The following is an 18,520-nucleotide window of genomic DNA, read 5'->3' on the forward strand; positions in this document are numbered from 1 at the left end:
CATTTTCAATCAGAGTTTTTTCATATGAATTATTAAATTCGAGTCCTGATTGCAGAAAAAAAGTGAGCATACTCCTTAGGCAAACCTCTGAGGACTATGCAGATTAACTCTTCCTTATCCACTGTAACACCAACTGCTAGTAATTGATCTCTTGCAGCTTTAATTCTCTGTAAGAATCCATTGATAGTGTCAGTGCCTTTTTCTATATTTTGTAGTCCAATCTTCATATTCAAGATATTAGCCCTTGAAGTTGAAGCAAATCGTTGCTCCAAAGTATTCCAAACTTCTCTAGCATTGTTGATTCCAACCACCAAAGAGAATTCTGAAGGCTCTGCTACCATGTGAGATTCAACGAAGGAATAGAGAAATTTAAAAGAAAATATCTAAATGACTGTATTAGCTCAGAAACTCTATGTTAGATTCATTTTTATATAGTCATTTGCAGGATTAGAGTCAGTTACAAATCTAACTAACTATTAGAGACTGAAACAGTAATCTTAGAGTTAGTTAGTACAGGTGGATCTCACGTGTTGTAAGTTAATTAATATCCAAGACTGAAATGGCATTGTTCTCTTAAGTCATTCCTTCATTAAATGAAAACGTTTCACATGGCTCTCAGCTTTAGTAGGAATGCAGTGCTGTTTAGGTTGACTGTCGTTTATCTCTATCTCTATCACAAGATTCATGCTTCCCTAAATGCTAATTTGGTTCTTACTGCTAAACAGCCTTGAAACTCAAAGCATAAAGCATACATCCAAGTAAACCACATGGAACTGTGAATATCTTACTGCTACATTTCCATGAATCAAAGACTCCAAGGTAGTGTCAAATCCCTAAGGCAGTCATAAAATTTTGTAAATCAGTGTACAAGTATTTTCAGATGTTGAATTTCACTATAGTAATTTTTTTCCAATGAAAATATTTATAAGTATCTCAAAACTAGGAAGGTAAACCAAAAAACTATCTGGATACAGGCAAAGGCTTCCTACATGAGAACTTTTTGGATCAACTCAATTCAGTAATGTAGAAAAAGGAAGAAGTTAAAAGAGGAAAAAGAGATGAGGAATTGGAATAATTTTCATTATTTGAATGAATGAAGTACATATGGATATTTTTACATCTATGCCAATTCAATTATGCACAAGAAGAGGCAGGATTGCAACTGCACAACTATCTTCAACTTTAACAACATATAACTCTTTCAACTGTAAACTTCATTAACAGAAACAAAACTATTCTATTGGTGAGCTTAGGTTGGTTTGCTGAGCAAGTGGAAGGATTGCAAACACTGCCTCCAAAACAGGTGTTAAATATTGACCCATTCTCACACCTCACAAATAAAGGAAGTAGTAGATATTTTGAAAATAGAGCAAACACTTCAGCAAAATTTCAACCATAATCTATTGCCATAATATTATGTCGGTACCAACAAGTACCAAAAAGCACCTGCAAAAGGCTTTTACAGTTATGTCTTTGAAGCAGATTAGGACACCCTTGTTATTGTACTTTTGGCCTGTGCTATACTCTCTTGGCCTTTGGTATCAAACAGCATGGCTGGAAAGATGGGTAGTATCATGGTGGGAGTATTATAGTTGCTAACATTCTGGTTGTTGCTGTTTTTGCTTTCCATAACTTCAAGCAATCCATGAAATTTGAAAAGTAGAGACATCATGGTGGACATAATTAGGGATTTTCAGCACCAACATATTTCGATGCACCTGTTGATATTGTCTCTCTCTTAGTTACAATTGTGGTGGTGTCAATTTTGGGTATGCCTCTGGCTATTTTTCTGCTTTGACTTATTCTCTGAAATGCATGATGGATGATCATGTGTTGCCTCAAGACCTCCTTGCTTGTGAGACACTTGGTCAGACACAACAATCTGCACTAACAAAACAGGCACCCTTACATTAAACAAGATCAAGGTAACTTAATTATTCCTTAAAGAAGCAATGAGTGAAGATAATTCTACATAATAGTATCCAATGTTCTTGATATAATGCAAGAAGCAGTTGATTTAAACACAACCAGTATTATTTACAACATTGATTATGAATTTCCTGTGAAGATTTCTGGTAGCCCTGCCAACAAAGCTAAACTTTCTTGGGATGTCTTTGATTTGAATATGAATAAAATCTATAATCCATGATGAAGCCTTTAATGCAGAGAAAAGTGGAGTCTTGGCAAAGAGGAAGACTAAGAAGGTTATTCACACCCAGAAGAAGGATTGTTAGACTAAGAAATACAAATTTAGGGGACTGCTTCTAGCTAGCCTTTAACATGACGTGAGGGTAAAAAGAAGAGCGCCTCCCTGCCCCCCCTCCCCCACCTCTGGCCCCTGGGTGGCCAATGCATAAAATAAGTCTAAACCAACTAAAAGTTAATTAGCTACTTCAAAATAATTATTAGTTTTACCAAGTATCAAAAACTCCTATGGAAATTCAAAGGAAATGTCATTCTTCATTGAATTTTATTAGGAATACAGTAGGAGCAGTAAAAGACATACAAGATTGAGGGTGAAATTCATTCATTCAAGTGGATAAGAAGTTATAAAATCATTAGTTTGAGAAGCACAGTAAAGAAATCATACTTTAGTGGATCAAACAACTTGGTCCAACTTGACTAACCATAATATCAGTCCATGATTGATCTTATTTATGTGTTTTCATGTTTGACAAATTACTAATGTAGAAGGCCTAAAATCACACTAACTAAAATTGCAATGAAGCATAAGCAAACCAAACTCGAAGCAAAGTGACCTCGCGATTACTCCCATATTGAAAGCAAATTATAAGGCCAACAATTACCAAAAGCTAGGAAAAAGAAACACACACGCACGCACATTTACTAATGCACAATTTACAAGAATGATGATGATAGATATAGGAATCTGTTTCATCTTTTCATCAGTTGGATAATAGATATAGAATGATGATTAATTGTCAAAAAAATAGACTGTAAATTTAAGTTGCTTCAATAAGAAGAAATTTTCAGAATGCTCAGCTCTCAAGGTATTGCAACAATTTTAAGGTTATATTATATCTTAGGTAGACTACCAACTCTGGCAAGAGAACAACAATACCACAAAAGGAAGATGAACACATCAACTGATGTCAAAGTAAACAGACCATGATGAAAGGCAAAGCAAAGGGAGGCCAGGGTAGCTGTTGCCTCCCATGGGATTGAAATTTCTTATATGAAGTAATCCTTTGTATCATACGCCCCAATTCTTCTAATATATAATACACTGGTTCCCTTGAGTTTTTGCAGATATCACAACCACTTAATCCCATTCAAAAGCCAGAGGTTTTGATAGGGTTAAGGTAACATCAATGGTACACCAGAAAAATTATTGGTCTTTATCATGAAATTTTTGCTTGCCCTTTAATTTTATTTCTAGACATACTTTATCCTAAATACACATTTTCCTTCAAAGAAGTTATTGCCCCCCTAACAAAAGACCCTAGGTTATATTATTGAAAAAAAAAAATGTGTTCACTATAGAGAGGAGTTATACATAAAATTGGCCTAGATAGGACGGCTAAACAAGAAGAGAGTAATTTATATGTATCATCAAATTTTTTTTAAAGATATTCCAATGTTGAGATAATGAATTTAATTAATTTCGTGACAAGGTGATTATGATAAGCTGCAAACCAAGAGTAGTAATTTATATGTTATTGCTTTTAATTTTGGGTGCCCTTATATGCCCTGGCCAGGCAGTAAGAATCGTGTGACCGGGCCACTTACAAGCAAACTTGTGGACAATCACTTTTGACAGGGCTTGTTTCAGGTGACGGTTTTATCAATCTATAGCTCAAAGTAGGTTTTAGTTTGATTTGCAAGAAGGTTAGTCATACTTTGATAGAGTTTACTTTTTTTTTAATTCAAGAATATCCCAAGCAGAGTAACATACGAAGTAATACTTATGAACGTACCTCAATGGCCCATGCCAATTCTGTGAGGGCAATCAGGTACTTGTATTGAAATTGAAGCTTGACTTTGCCTTTCACTTACTTGCTAAGAGCATTCATCTTTTCTGCAAACAAGTTTGCATGTTTTCAAAGCATAAAGCTCCTTCATACAGATAAAAACATCTGGATCTAACGTTAACAGTTTAACTTATCAACCATTGTCCTTGTTAATATTTTTCTTTTATGCTCTCTAATTTTGGGTTATTCAAAGTAGATAATCAAATTAATAAATTATTGAAACCCACATCTAAGCTTCTCGAAATATAGTTTTTCTGTTTGGCCATTTAATGCATTTCAAATTACATAAGCATTTTCTATGTGACCATGTTTATCAGATAATGTGGTTAAGACAGTACCACCATAGTTATTCTTCCAAAATGCACAAGCACCCACAAACAGCCTTCTGGCACATGTAGAAAGGGTCCATTTCAACAATTGCAATATAATAATGTCCTAAATTTTTTTTTTAAATATATATATATATATATATATATATATATATTCTACATTGATGAATTTTATTACAAGGAAAATCAAAGCATTTAAAATTATGTGTATTTTCATTGTAACTCATAAAGATGATAATATAGTCACCATATAGGGAAAGAACATTGCAAATAACAAACACAGCTGAACAGAAAGTATATGACAAAAAATTTACTCACAACTACATTTCCAAAACATTGTCATCCTGGATAGTAAATTCATTTCTGTGCTGATGGTTCTAGGGTGGAGAAGGTCTGTATATAACAACATTAAAAAGTTCATTCAGTTTCAGCTAACTATATATGAATGTTGATGTCCTTGCATCAACTTTCTCGTAAGGTCCCACTAACTGCAGTCCAGCCATTATGTGTGAACCTAATAATGGATACAATGAGAGCTACAGCCTTGGCCACTGAGCTACCCAACAATGACAGCATGGTAAAGCCATATGTGGGTCAATCAAAACCATTTGTAACCAGGGTAATAGCAGTCTAACTTATGATACAATTTAGGGCAAGATCTATTTTTGGTGCGGATGAGAAAGTGAAGAAAAAACTCATTTTTAAAACTTTTCATTTGTCAAGTCTCAATGAATTTAATGCCTAGACAACTAGAGAAGAGGGTTTATTAAAACAACAGGCTGTTTTTAATAATTCTAAGGTTTACCATAGTCCGTCAACTGGTGATGGTGGAGTTTCTGCAGCAGTTTGCCAGTGTTGAGAGGCTAAATTGGGGGCAATGGAATGCTTGCTTCGGACTTGCATCTTTCTGTTGACCAATTGTAGGCTCTTCAAGTGAATTCCAGTTTCTGGAGAGCAGCTGGTGAAGCAAAGGTTCTCAGCTTCTTGGAAGACTAACCAATAAGTCCAATCATTTGTAATGCGTGACTTTCTGCATTAGGTGAAGTGAAGGTAAAATGTAGTGCTAAGGGATATCAATTCGAGAGAAAGCTTCCAGTTAGTCTCGAATGTAGGATATGTTCAAGTACAAGGAGTAATAACTGTTATTTGTTTGACAAGAATAATATAAAACTTTAACAAAACAGCAATACAGAAGGCCTTAAATCATACCACCTAAAATTACAATGAGATCAAATTATATTTCCAATTACAGAGTACTAGTATGCTATCATGTGAACTTAGGGGCAACAAACTGTACTTGTACAAGAGTTCCTTCAAAAGGAGCAACACCAAGAGAGGCCGGACACATGATACCATATTCTGGACCTTAGCATGTAATGAATTTTCTGAACTGGTCTTAACAGCAATAAATTGATAGACCAAAGTCCAAATAGACATATTTTGCCAAAAGTAAATCACACCTCAGACAATATGGGGTAATGGGCAAGAAACATATTCATGTCCCCCATGATGTGTAAGTAACTTAAGAGAGAAAGAGAGAGAGATCATGAAAATCATGATACAATGAACTTCTATCAGCTTGTTTTCATAACTTTTGTTCTAAAAAATTGATTTTTTTTTTTTTAGTATTTTAAAAGTCAAACTTTCTTTTTGAAAATAATATTTTTTGCAGAAATAATGCCTCCTTATTTTCATAAAATTAAAATCAAGACCTCAATTCCACCATGTAATGATTTGGTAGGAGGTACAATTTGGTCAAAAGACCATACCTTACTTTTTAACCATACAAGTTAGGCTCAAATCATCCAACAATCCTAATTCAGCTACAACCTACAAGTAACCTTTTAAGTACAACCCACTAGATATTGATCTTCGTCAATTTAAAAATCATATGCCACTTGAGAAAGAAAACGGCTTTCATATTATGTTGAACAAAATCAGTGAGCTAAGAAAGCCAAAAATATTTTTTTAGATTATTAGCAGCACATACTTGTCCATTGACATTTAAAAATTTTTTTCTAAAAAAATTTTAGAAAATTTTAACAATTAAAGGAAACTGAATTTAGCTGCATTTTAAATGAATAACTTCTTTGTATAGTTTATTAGATGCCAATATATTACTTGTACTGTACATTCACCTTATAACTTAACATTTTTTTGTTTTTTTCTAAAACAACTTAAAAGTGTTTATCAAATGACTATTTCTTTCATTAATTCTGGTTTTTCTTTTAAATAATGTCCTTTCAAATTGGATCGATACCCATGATGTGAATGAGCCAGTTAATTTGAGAGAGAGAAGTGATAAAAGAACTAACAGATGCAAATGAAACAACAAAACTAAGGGAGGAGACATACCTGACATTTAAAAACATAATAGAGAATGTTTCAATGTACCTTGGCATATTCTTAGAAGTTCAATCAAGAGGTTCTCATTTCTTTGAAAGTAGATATGGATAGAAGTCAGCATCCTACATGCATCATCGGAGGGCAAGGCCATCATTGCAGTTGTCGGAAAGTTTACAGGCAAAAGAAGACAAGTGATTTGACCCCGGCGCCCATCATATGAGGCTGTGGGCTACGTTTTTATCAAACCCCATCCATAAATGAGGAAGAAGCCAAAGCCGAAATATCCTTCATTGTGTTCTTCCATTCCCAGCCGGGCTTGCAAGCTGGATTTACAATGAAGTTGATGATATTTTCTGCAATCCATAAGATAAATCCTCAACAACCAGCTAACAAGATCAATATTATCTCTACAACAGATTCATCCGACTGCAAAAAAAGGAAGAGAAATAGCAATCCAATTGTGTAATCTTTATTGTATTTACTGAACCTCTTCTCCTGAAATGTAAGAGAGTTCATTCATTAATTCAGCACATAGTAACATTTTATCAAATACTTGGAGTGTTCATACTTGGGATTATAAACATTAAAAAAAAAAAAAAAACAGTTTCAATGTTATTATAGTACCTTAGCATATATCTTTGAAGTTCAATCAAGAAGTTCTCATTTTCTTCAATGGTGGACTTGGGTTGAAGTCAGCGTCCTCATTTAGAAAGGGCTGGGCCATTGAAGATATCGGTGTTGGGATGGTGTTGGTCGGGTGACATTGGTGTTGTATTTCCGGTACACCAACAGGCATATCTGTCCAAACACTCTCATTATTTTGGTCTTCAGTTCCCTGTGTAATCTCAAGTGATCTCACGTAAGAGTCATACTGATTGTTAAGACGATGTGCTAGCTGGTTTATGCTGTCTTTAGCGTTTGAAAACAGAGCATCCTCCCGTGCATCTAAAAGAATATTCATAGCCAATACTGCATACAGTGTGAATTCATCTTTGTTCACTCTTTTTGCCAGTAATTCCTTTGGGGGATCAATTATATGTTCAACGAATTCCCTTATAGATTGAGCTTGGATCATTTCTACTCTAAAACCCCATCTACCAGCATACCACAATCCTTTGGCGAAGGGACAACATTAAAATAGATGTAAAACTGAATCTTTTGCTATTTCACAAAGAGGGCAATAATAGCCATCTTGAGCATTGGACAATCGGTCCAACTTTTGCTTAAAGGGGAGGACATCTGCAACCACTCACGATAAAAATATCTTTAATCTTTCATCAAAACTCACTTTTAATCTTTCATGAATTCTTATGCAGGCCACCTTATCTGCAGCGGAGTTCTGAGGAGAACATGTGCATGCTACATGGACCCCACACTTTTCTACAGTAATTTCGGCTTTTTCTGGCTCATTATTGGAAAATTCAAATTGAAGCTTAACTTCAGTCCCTTCATTTAGAATTATGCCTTCCAATGAACTATCCCTTATATAGAATACCCATAGATAAGAATAAGATGACGATGGTGGAATTCGAGTAAAAATATATCTAGTTTTTGAGTGCAATCCTTTATAACCATCAACGAAAATGTTGATAGCATAGTAACCTGATGGAGAATAGCGATACCTCTCCTTCGATTGCACTTGAATAACAACACAGAAAGCAAATGATGGAAGAAGTTTCCGACTGACCGAGAATGATATGGAACTTCCACCAATTTGATGGTTGAACCATTTTGGAATCTTACTTCCTTGAATTAACACTTCTCCATCAATTTTAAATGAAAACCCCTTTTTATGAGGAAAGTCAGTTTCAGATGCATAGTCCCGGTGCGATGATCCCCTTGGACATACAATATTCCGTGGAAGCCCTACCTTTTCTGCGAACTGCATGCATTTAGCAAATTAAAGAAACCACAGTTTAGCAAATCTAGTAATATATTTGGGAAAGTTAACCAAAATTGAATGTTTGAGAGAGATGAACCTGTCTCAATAATCTTCTGCTTGATTGTGAATCCAACGATTTGCATCCTGTTACTTCTACTCTATCCATACATGATGGAAGTCTTGGAATTTTCTGAAGATTACAGCAATTGCTAATATAAAGGCTCGTTAATTGAGGAAATCTGCTAGAGATGTCGGGGAGGGTAGTAATGTTGCTGTCCATAACCCCTATCACTTCCAATTTAGGGAAGCAATCAGGAATATCCAGGTTCTTTGGAAAATATTCAAAATGAATCATACAGAGGAAATTAAGATTTGGTAATGTAGAGAAGCAGCTTGGAAGATCATTAAGATATTTAGTACCGATGATTAAATCTTGAAGGCTAGTGAGATTTCCAATTGACGGAGGCAGAGCTAATCTTTCCGTACTTTGCCCAATATTGGGAAACTTCCAAAGACTTTCACAGCCTGGGAGATAAAAGAATTGAAGAGATTTCAACTTGAGATTCCTCGGAATCATTTTAAGATTTTTACAGTTAGCGAGACTCCAAAATTCAAGCGCTTCAAGAAGTCCAACAGACTGATGAATCTCAACTAAATTTTCACATCTATCAAGTTCTAGCCGCTTTATGTTTGGGGCAATCACCGATAAGTCAGGTAATTTGGTAATGTTTTGACAGTCACTGAAATCCATATATTTCAAAGCTGTGAGCCGGCACCTCTGTAGAGGATGGAAAAAAAATCAATAAATATAGCATAAAAATATAATAATTTATAAATAGTAATGGTCATACCTCAAAATGCTCGTCCAATTTAATGTGGCTTCCTGGCACTGTAAGTGCAACAAGTTTTTGAAGATTAACGGTGGCTGGCAAGGAAGACAAAGGAAACTCATTCCAATCAATTAACCTTAACTCATTTGGAAGATATTTAACATCTTCACAAATTAAATTACGAACAGTCAAGTATTTGAGTTTTTTCATCCTTCCAAAATCTATTTGCATGTTTCTTGGTTGTGAGAAGCACAATGTTATGCCTTCAACTTCTTCTAATCCCTAAATGGACAAAGAATTACAATAATTACATTATACAACAAAATTTACAATTATTAAGTTGTAAACAAAATAAATGTGGATAAAGTTATATTTTCTTCAGCATTAAATGAAAAAAAAAAAACAAAGAAATGAGAAAAATATTCACTACAAAAATACATATGCTTGGTGAGAAAAAAAGAATAGATAAATCAAAATAATTTATACCTTATCTGGTAGTTCGGAAGCATCATCATAACAGAATAACCTTTTATGTTTCTTTGATACTTCTAATTCTTGTTTGATAATTTCCAAACCCATTTGTTGTATCAAGTCATGCATCGATAATTTGCGGTCTTCATCAACAAATATGAGAGACTTATCTTTAAGTATTTCAATATCATAATATGGGTCATAAGAATTACAACTTTCTAATATATGCTCGACAACATCCTTGCGTAATCCCTTGAGAAAACATGCAATATCAAGGAAAATATGCCGTTGAGTTTGGTCCAATCCATCATAACTTATTTTGAGTACTTCTAGAATATTTGGATTAAGAATTCTTTTGTACTTATCTAATGCACTTTCCCAACAGCGTATATCATCTCTTGGATACAAATCAGAGCCTATTATTTTCAAAGCTAATGGAAGACCTTTGGCGTAGCTTATAAATAGGTCTACGAGTTCTGAATAACCTTCCTTAGGCTTGTTTTCTTTGAATGCATGTTGACAAAAGAGCTCACGAGATTCATGTTTATCTAATTCCATGAGCCTGTAGTTATAGTAGGTTAAATGATAATCTTCTTGAAGAGTAGATAATAATTTTTCATCTCTTGTTGTGATAATAATTCTACTTCCAGAAGCAAAACGCCTGCATTCACCAAGCAAATCTGTTACTTGAATTAATTTGTCCACATCATCAAGAATTATAAGAATTCTTTTGTGCTGAGGCATTTCCATTCTCATATTGATTATTTTAATTGCACCAAGCTCCTTCAAAGCTCCACCTCCTAAGATCTCAGAATAAAGTGCCTCTCTTAATTGGCGTTTTCCATCATCTGTTCTTGAGTTTTCTTTAACATTCCCTAGAAAGCTGCTTCCTTCAAAACGATATGCAATTAAATCATAAATAGCTTTTGCAATTGTTGTCTTACCTATTCCAGGAAGGCCATGGATCACTACCATACGCACATCATTTGAATCAATATCTAAAAGACAATTTATATCCTCCACACGGGAATCTATTCCAACGGGGTATTTAACATCAAATATTTTTGTATAATTTAATTTAACTCTTGAGATCACTTCAAAAACTTCTTTGATAAGTGTATATTGAGGGTAGCTGCCAATTGCAAAGCATTAAAAACTTGTTAGAAAATAGAATATAAAGATGAACTAAAATTCAAAATGTTTAGCTTGTGTACTATGACTGAAATATTGTTAATACAAGTTAATGGCAAGTAACTCATAGATCTAAGAACTATTAGTATGAACCATTTTTCCCTCAACTAGAAAATCAAATTTTGGCTTTTAGCACGAAGACTCGTGAAAAACTGGTTAGGTAAGGAAACTAGCTTCTTGAATATCCACTTCTAATTGACAAACACTAGCTTGAATGCATTCATTAAGATATTTTAGGGATCGAAGTTTGGTAAACATTATATGGGTGTGTAGTGAATTTATAATGGGTCCCAAGACCCTCCATTACATTAAAGTAAAAAAAAAAAAAAAACCTAAAATTGTAGAATGATAATTGATTTTCTTTTTCAAAGGGAAAAAAATAGTTTTGCATTTTTTCACCAATTCCAAAAAGGCCACAAAATATTAAACCATAGAAATCTAACTCAATTAAAACCTTAAATTGCTTGACAAAAAAAAAATGTTATGAGCGTGATGAATAATTATTGATAAGTTAATAAAACCTAAATACAAAATCTTAATAAGCAATTTTGCATCTAAAAAAAAATTAAACAATATATATATATAATATAGAAAGATGAATAAGTAATATTTAATTAATATTGAAATATTAAAAAAAACCTTAAAGACCTCAAAATATATAGAGCTGCCTGAAGTGAGAAAATCTTATAATTAATTGATAAGATAATCAGTTATACGTGCTTACCTTTCTATCTAGCCTAACTAGCACATTATTAAAAGATATGAACTTTCAAATTTTCAAAAAATAAGGCAAAAAATAAGACTTCGCTTGAGAGTTGTTTAACGTTAAAATTTTTTGGTGATAACAAAAATAGTGATAGAATGCATACTCTTTTGTGCAATGCCATCCACCTATATTACCGGCTTCATGTAGAGCCATCCTCCATTTTTGCACTTCCATTTTATCGTTGAACTTTGTTTCATGTTCTGTCAAAGCTTCTTCAAACTTTCCCTTTTGCTTTCGTACTTCTGATGGATCCACCATATAAAAAATTGGTAGCACAATTTGGCCTTTCTTTTCACACTCAAGAATTTTGACAAGTTCTTGCAAACACCAAGTGGAAAATGCGTAGTTTTCAGAGAATACAATGATTGAAATTCTTGAACTTTCAATGGCTTCAAAAAGTTTGTCTAAAATTTTTTTACCCCTTAAGTGCTCGTCATCAAGGAAGATCTTGATACCATGATGATTCAAAATGCCTCTCAAAATATTCGTAAAATGATTGCGGGTATCCTTACCTCCAAAACTCACGAATACATCATATTTACACTGATGGGTGAAAGAGGAAAAAGAGTTTCCTTTGTTGATTGGAAAAGCCATGGTGATTTGGATAGACAGTAAAACAGATTTAAAAGGAAGAGGAGAGTTTAAGTGATGAAATTGGAATCGCAAGAGTTTAAGTGAGAGTTTTCTAAATGGATTTTTGAGAGAGAGAGAGAGAGAGAGAGAGAATGGGAATGGCAGAGTAAAGGAATTGAATGTTAGTTGAGTTCTTGTGACTGTGAGGTCATAAGACTATGTTAGTCTATTATGAAAATACTAGTGGTGAGAGTTGGTGGCCCAAACACGGAGAAGACTTGTTATCTAATGTGAAAATGCTAATTGGAAAATTGCTTACCATTCATTTTCAAACTTGGGACCCGAAAGAAAAGTGGAGAGAAATTTCTTGGATACGCGCTTATTTTTGGAGTGTAGTGTGTTACCATTCATGCATTCTGAATTCGTATTCAAAGTTTCCTTTTTCTTTCTTTCTCTTTCCTCTCTCTCCCCTTTCTTCGAAATTTCCTTTTCCTTCTTTTCTCTCCCTCCATCACCATCATCTCTCTATCCCTTTTTCTTTTTCATTTTTCTTTTTTAATCTCTTCTTTTATATATATATATATATATATATATATATATATATATATATATATATATATATGTGTGTGTGTGTGTGTTTTAATATTTTCTTTCTTTCTCTGTTTCTTCTAGGATCTCGCTCGTTCTCACGCGTTTAATATTTATCTCTACTATATTAAACGCGAGAAGTAGACAAAAAAGAAAAAGAAGCATTAAATTTGTGTATTTAAATTAATCAATATAAGTATATTGAATTTAATTAGAAAAATATTACAAATTTTATTACATAACTTTTATAAATTGAAGTTGTAATGAGTGTAATTAATAAATTTCAAGAACATAATAAACAAATATATGATTTTTTTTGGTGACATATCAAATTAGAAAAATTGTAAAATAAATCTTGTAATGTCTTTCGTTTAATTCTATTTTGAAAATAACACTATCTGTGTATTATCATATATGTGAAAATAATTTAAAAAAAAAGGTAAGTTTTGTTGATAATTTATTATTGAAATTTCAATGTACTAAAAAAACAATCAACACACTGCCAACTACTCCCATACATTATCTCATCCTCATTTATTTACTTTTTTTTTTTCCGCCAAATTGTTAGAGTTGCAATACACAATAAATTGGTAGCAGTAGCAGAAGTCACAGCAACAACAAGCTTTTTGACTCTTGACTTATGGGTCCGTTTGGATAGAACTTATTGCTGAAAACTGAAAATTGAAAACTGAAAACACTGTAGCAAAATAATTTTAAAATGTGTGAATAGTACCGTGGGACCCATTTTTAATGAAAAAGTTGCTGAACAGTGAAATTTGTAGGTCCGTGAACAGTGCACGAATGCACTGTTCACAGAAGATTTAGTCAACACTTGCGGCTGGAAGGAAAAAAAAAAAAAAAAAAAAAAAAAAAATTAAAACGCAGACGCAGGAATAAGTTTATCCAAACGCCCTCTATATTTGTGGTTATGCTTTTTCTTTATTAATTATGTTTTTCAAATTTCAGAATCATAGCATCACAGGATATCCAGCTGTCCTACTCAAACATATAAAAGATAAATATTAAACAGGGTTAGAGAAAGAAAACTGCGTGAACATTGACTCGTCACCTCCGTGAAGCGGGCTAGGTGATGCAGTGCAGCGGTGGTACATCCCTAGAAGAATGTTTTTGCAGCGGTAGTACTAGAGTCCAGTTTTTTTTTTTTTTAATTAATTCATCTGTAATTTTTTTTTTTTTGAGAATAAACTCATCTGTAATCTGGTTTGATAAAACGTTTTTTTTGCTAGTAAATTTTTGAAAGGCCTAAGGATGGGCTTGGTGGTTAACTTTTGTTGGACTATTTCGGTTAAATTTTAAAATTTTATTGTGTTATTTGGACTAAATTTTATTTCAATACAAGGCCATGAACCATGTTGAGGGAAAGAAAAAAAGATTTTGGGTCAAGGGGGCTTGGAAGAATTTTGCTGGGCCAATCCTTAGAATTTTATACATTTGTATATACTACATAATTTTTTTATACATAGGAGTTTTGAATATATATATATATATATATATATATATATATATATATATACAGCCTTGAAACTCGAGCTATGTGCATAAATCCAAGTACAAAACATGGAATTGTGAATACGCCAGGTAAAGTCGAATTCTTAGAGCACTCGCAGGGTGTAAAAAAGTATCTATTTTATATTATCAAAAGTTACTTTATCTATTTTATAATCTTATTTTATAACTCACCTAACATTCAAATTTTTATTTTTACACATAACTCATTAAAATAATATAAATTATACTTACAAATAATATAAAAATTTCAATTTCTCCCTCTTTCCTCTCTCTCCAACAAACCCACATATCACTTAAAATAATAAAATTTAAGTTTACCACCCAGTTATAGTAAGTTGCAAATATGCCAACTTATTGTAACAAGGTGACAAATTTTTTTACAACTACATACCCGGATGAGGTGAGTTTTGAGTGAATTTGGTTGTAAAATAGCAAGTTAGAGGGTTTTACACCTCCCAATACTAGTGATCTATCAAGTGTCAAATTATTACTACGTATTCACATTTAAACGGTCCAATGCATAGATAAAGTGAATCCAATTATTGGAAAGTCACTTACCATTATGATTCATTTTCAAACTTGGGACCAAGAAGGAAAGTGGACATAAATTTCTTGGGTATGCACATATTTTGAATCAATTTTCAAACTTCAAAAAAAGGAAGACACAATTTCTTTTATCTTTTCTCTCTCTCTCTCTCTCTCTCTCTCTCTCTCTCTCTCATGAAATCTCCTTTTTCTTCTTTTATCTCTCCCTACATCATCTCTCTGACATTTTTTATTTAGGATAAAAGCTATTATTGCACACTTTTTTTCTCCACTCACAAGCAACCACGTTAAAATTGTAGCTAAAGTTGTGTGTGCTAGACTTTCTCAAACAAGTGAGATAAGTAGTAGTGGACCCACTTGAAAAAGTTAAAATCTAATTACGAGTTGATACATGAGAAAGGATCTAAATTTGGGTATGAGAAAGAGTGTCCCTAGCAGGCTAGCACCCAAATATTACAAGGTCTGCATTGAGAGCATCCTATAAATTATTTTGAAGCAAAAAACTATAGCAAGGCTGTGCATTTCATGGGCCATTGCCTAGTAGAATGTAATTCTGCCGGGCCTTTCTAGTCAATATGGGCTTAAAACAAGCTTCTAAGACAATCTCTTCTATAATGTTTCTTCATTCTTAGGACAACCTTATCCTACAAACCCTGCCCCCATAATTAATTGAATAAGCCTTCACTTTTTAACGAAACAAAACTACCATTAAGTCCAAAGATTTTCAATCTCCTCCGTGGATATATGGTAATGGTATATTGATATTTTATTTTATTTTATGTTTTCAATAGTTTTGGGTTTAGGGGATTCAAGAGAGCCTTAGCTCAACCAACATCTCCGGATATTTCTAATAGAAACATTTTGGGTTATGTTTTGTTTTCCTAATCCATAATTTATAATGTTGTGTATGAATTAAGCAGATTAAAATTAATTAATTAATTTTAAATTTAAATTTCCAAATATCAAATTCAGTGTGGTCACTAAATTAGATCTTGCCAAAATTTTGCTGGGCCAGATAAGAGCCTGCAAATGCTTGAGATATTGACTAACTATTTCAACAACAAGCCAACCTCCAACCAGCCCAAATTAGGTCCGCTAGTTTACAGTCACAAGACAAATTTGGTCATGTCCAAACTTGGTTAGTTACGTTTGAAGGGGGGAAAAAAAAAATAGAACAGATAGGACCTTCCTAATATTAGGGAACTAGACATTTTGGGCAAGAGAATGCCTCATCCTCATGACACATTGATGTTCGAAGGACAATACACCTATAACATCACTGACATTGCTTTTTTATTCATCAACAACCATTTGCCATGTATGATTTGTAGTGAAAAAGTTGTGTTCCTAACTTTACTTAATGCCCAAAACCTCTAAATTAAAGGCTAATTAGCCCTTGGATACCCTCAAATATAGGAATCACAAAGTCTGCATCTATATATGTGAAGTCCAACAAAGTTAAAATTGACTGAGAATAAAAAATAAAAAAACAGGTTACAAGTTACAACCATTGAGTCCAATTTCTTCTTTCAAAATGAGTGTAGCCATGGTTAATAGCTCCACGGTAATGGGATTCATCCAAGACACAAAGAAGTTCAACAATTGCATCAATGAATGTTTTGAGATGCTAGATATTGATGGTAACGGTATGCTTTCAAGAGAATTGCTTTATGGGGGTCTTCATAAGCTTTTGTCATTGGAAAACAGTACCAACCAAGAGGAAGAGATCAATAATCTCTATGAAGTAATTTTCAAGAGGTTTGATAAGGATGAAAAAGGTTTCATTGATCGAATGGAATTTGAGTCTCTTATTAGGGAGCTCATGCTAGCCATGGCTCGTGGAATTGGTGATTTGCCAGTTCTAGTGGCTCTTGAGGAACAGTCTGCTTATGAAGGCTGTTCAACATGAAGTGGCTAGCTTGAAGGAAGGTAGTCGAAAGAATAAAAGAAAGAGAGAAAAGAATGTGCTTCGTGATATATGCCTTTGTTGTCATAAATTGGAAACTAGCTAGCAACAAAAAAACGTAATAGCAATTTTGGGTTTTTTATTTATTTTTTATTTTGCACCTAATAGAAACGTAATTGCAATTAGTTTTGTAAGTTTTAAATATCTATGTGATAATTTACCTAGTGATTTGGATGTTGTATTCCAATCGAATTTGCCTAAATTTTTTAATAAAATATCTCTTACCTTTTGCTCAAAAAAAAAAAAAAAAGTGATCCACACAAATAATTGTTATTTACTACAATTTAGCGTATGGCGTATCATCAAACAAGAAATATAAAAACTGTAACATAGGAAAATTTGGTAACGCAGTGAAAAACTGAGGAAAAATCTCTTCAAACATTTAAATGACTCCAAGGACACAAATAGTCCAATAGAAAATCTACTATGAAGGAACAATTACAAATAATCAGGACTCCAAACCTTTACTATTTCTAACAATGTCACTTGAGCAAGCGTTTAGCAAACATTCTGTTTGACTTATATGATCGCTTGAGTAAGTCCTTAATTCACTCAAGTTAAACTTTTGAAACTTGGGATCTTCATGTAACTTATGACTCAAAACTTTCAACAATATTATGAACATACCCTTCACATTCAATTTCACAACTCATTAATTTGTACAAATGTAAGTGGTCAACAAAAAAGTGATGGGTCTATATAATGAGTGGGAGAAAGTGTGCAGACAAAATAAAATATCACAATATTTTCACAACAGAGATGGTGACACATTCATTATAGGGGGCTTCATTTAAATCCCTTGAGTTGGTAAAAAAAAAAAAAAAAAAAATATATATATATATATATATATATATATATATATATATATATATAATTTGAAAGAGATATAACTCATAGGATTAATAATGAAGCTATATATCATGCAACAATTTCAAAATATAAAACTTTGTAGGAGATAATTGTAGAACTTCATGTATTCGAGTAACTCTTTTTTTGCGATGTCGATATATTTAAGTTCTCTTTTGTTTTAGATTTTGTATAATTTATGTTTCTTATTAAATCTCTTTAAAAAAATCCTGAAGTGGCCACTATTCACTATCCCTTTGTTTTTAGTTGAGGCAGGTTTGAGTGTAATATTTTATTATTTTATTTTAATCTACGATGGGTTGACACCTTAGTTGTTGTGAAAAATGTTGTGATTGTAAAACAACTACTATAATTAGCAAGCAGAAATTTCCAAACTCACAATTGCAAAAATTAATAAGTTGTGAAAGTGGGTGTGCACTAGATTTATTCCAAAGTTTGCCTAACTAATTTGTAACAATTATCACACTTTTTTGAATAATATGCAACACAAAACTTGTCCTCTCAAATATAATTATGGAAAATGGTTATTGTTAAGTTTTAGACCCCTGTAAAACACAATATGTTAAGTTTTCTAGGTTAAACATTCATCACATATAACATACACAACGAAAGAGTAAATAATACAAGATGTGATGACCTAGAA

At 32.9% G+C, this 18,520-nt stretch overlaps 1 protein-coding gene, 1 long non-coding RNA gene and 1 pseudogene across 3 annotated transcripts; 1 reads left to right on the plus strand and 2 right to left on the minus strand.

The window, feature by feature from the left end:
• Positions 1–1,047: 1,047 nt before the first annotated feature.
• On the minus strand, positions 1,048–5,120 carry LOC142629590 (uncharacterized). Its single transcript, XR_012843082.1, has 3 exons — positions 4,640–5,120; positions 3,939–4,039; positions 1,048–1,882 (listed from the first exon to the last, which is right to left on the minus strand). It is a non-coding gene; the product is annotated as an uncharacterized LOC142629590 (long non-coding RNA).
• A 6-nt stretch (positions 5,121–5,126) lies between these two features.
• On the minus strand, positions 5,127–12,551 carry LOC142629588 (TMV resistance protein N-like). Of its 2 annotated transcripts, none has more exons than XM_075803598.1 (7): positions 11,911–12,551; positions 9,866–10,982; positions 9,401–9,661; positions 8,647–9,327; positions 7,292–8,549; positions 6,716–7,020; positions 5,127–5,351 (listed from the first exon to the last, which is right to left on the minus strand). In XM_075803598.1, exons 1-5 carry the CDS (start codon positions 12,399–12,401, stop codon positions 7,917–7,919), a joined length of 3,183 nt encoding a protein of 1,060 aa, XP_075659713.1. In that variant the 5' UTR covers positions 12,402–12,551; the 3' UTR covers positions 5,127–5,351; positions 6,716–7,020; positions 7,292–7,916. The 2 variants fall into 2 exon arrangements, with proteins under 2 accessions (XP_075659713.1, XP_075659712.1); XM_075803597.1 differs by having other exon boundaries at positions 6,716–7,162.
• Positions 12,552–16,578: 4,027 nt separating this feature from the next.
• Positions 16,579–17,056, plus strand: LOC142628554 (uncharacterized; annotated as a pseudogene).
• Positions 17,057–18,520: the final 1,464 nt, after the last annotated feature.

Source organism: Castanea sativa, chromosome 3 (genome assembly GCF_040712315.1).
Source record: "Castanea sativa cultivar Marrone di Chiusa Pesio chromosome 3, ASM4071231v1".
Lineage (NCBI taxonomy): Eukaryota > Viridiplantae > Streptophyta > Magnoliopsida > Fagales > Fagaceae > Castanea > Castanea sativa.

What these genes read in the sequence shown, in the direction of transcription:
- LOC142629588 (XM_075803598.1), bottom strand. Translation starts at nt 12,401, where the DNA reads ATGGCTTTTCCAATCAACAAAGGAAACTCTTTTTCCTCTTTCACCCAT. An exon ending in GGATGGCATTGCACAAAAGA is followed by an intron (nt 10,983 to 11,910) that starts GTATGCATTCTA and finishes TGCAATTGGCAG; the next exon opens with CTACCCTCAATATACACTTA. An exon ending in GCAGAAGATTATTGAGACAG is followed by an intron (nt 8,550 to 8,646) that starts GTTCATCTCTCT and finishes AAATGCATGCAG; the next exon opens with TTCGCAGAAAAGGTAGGGCT.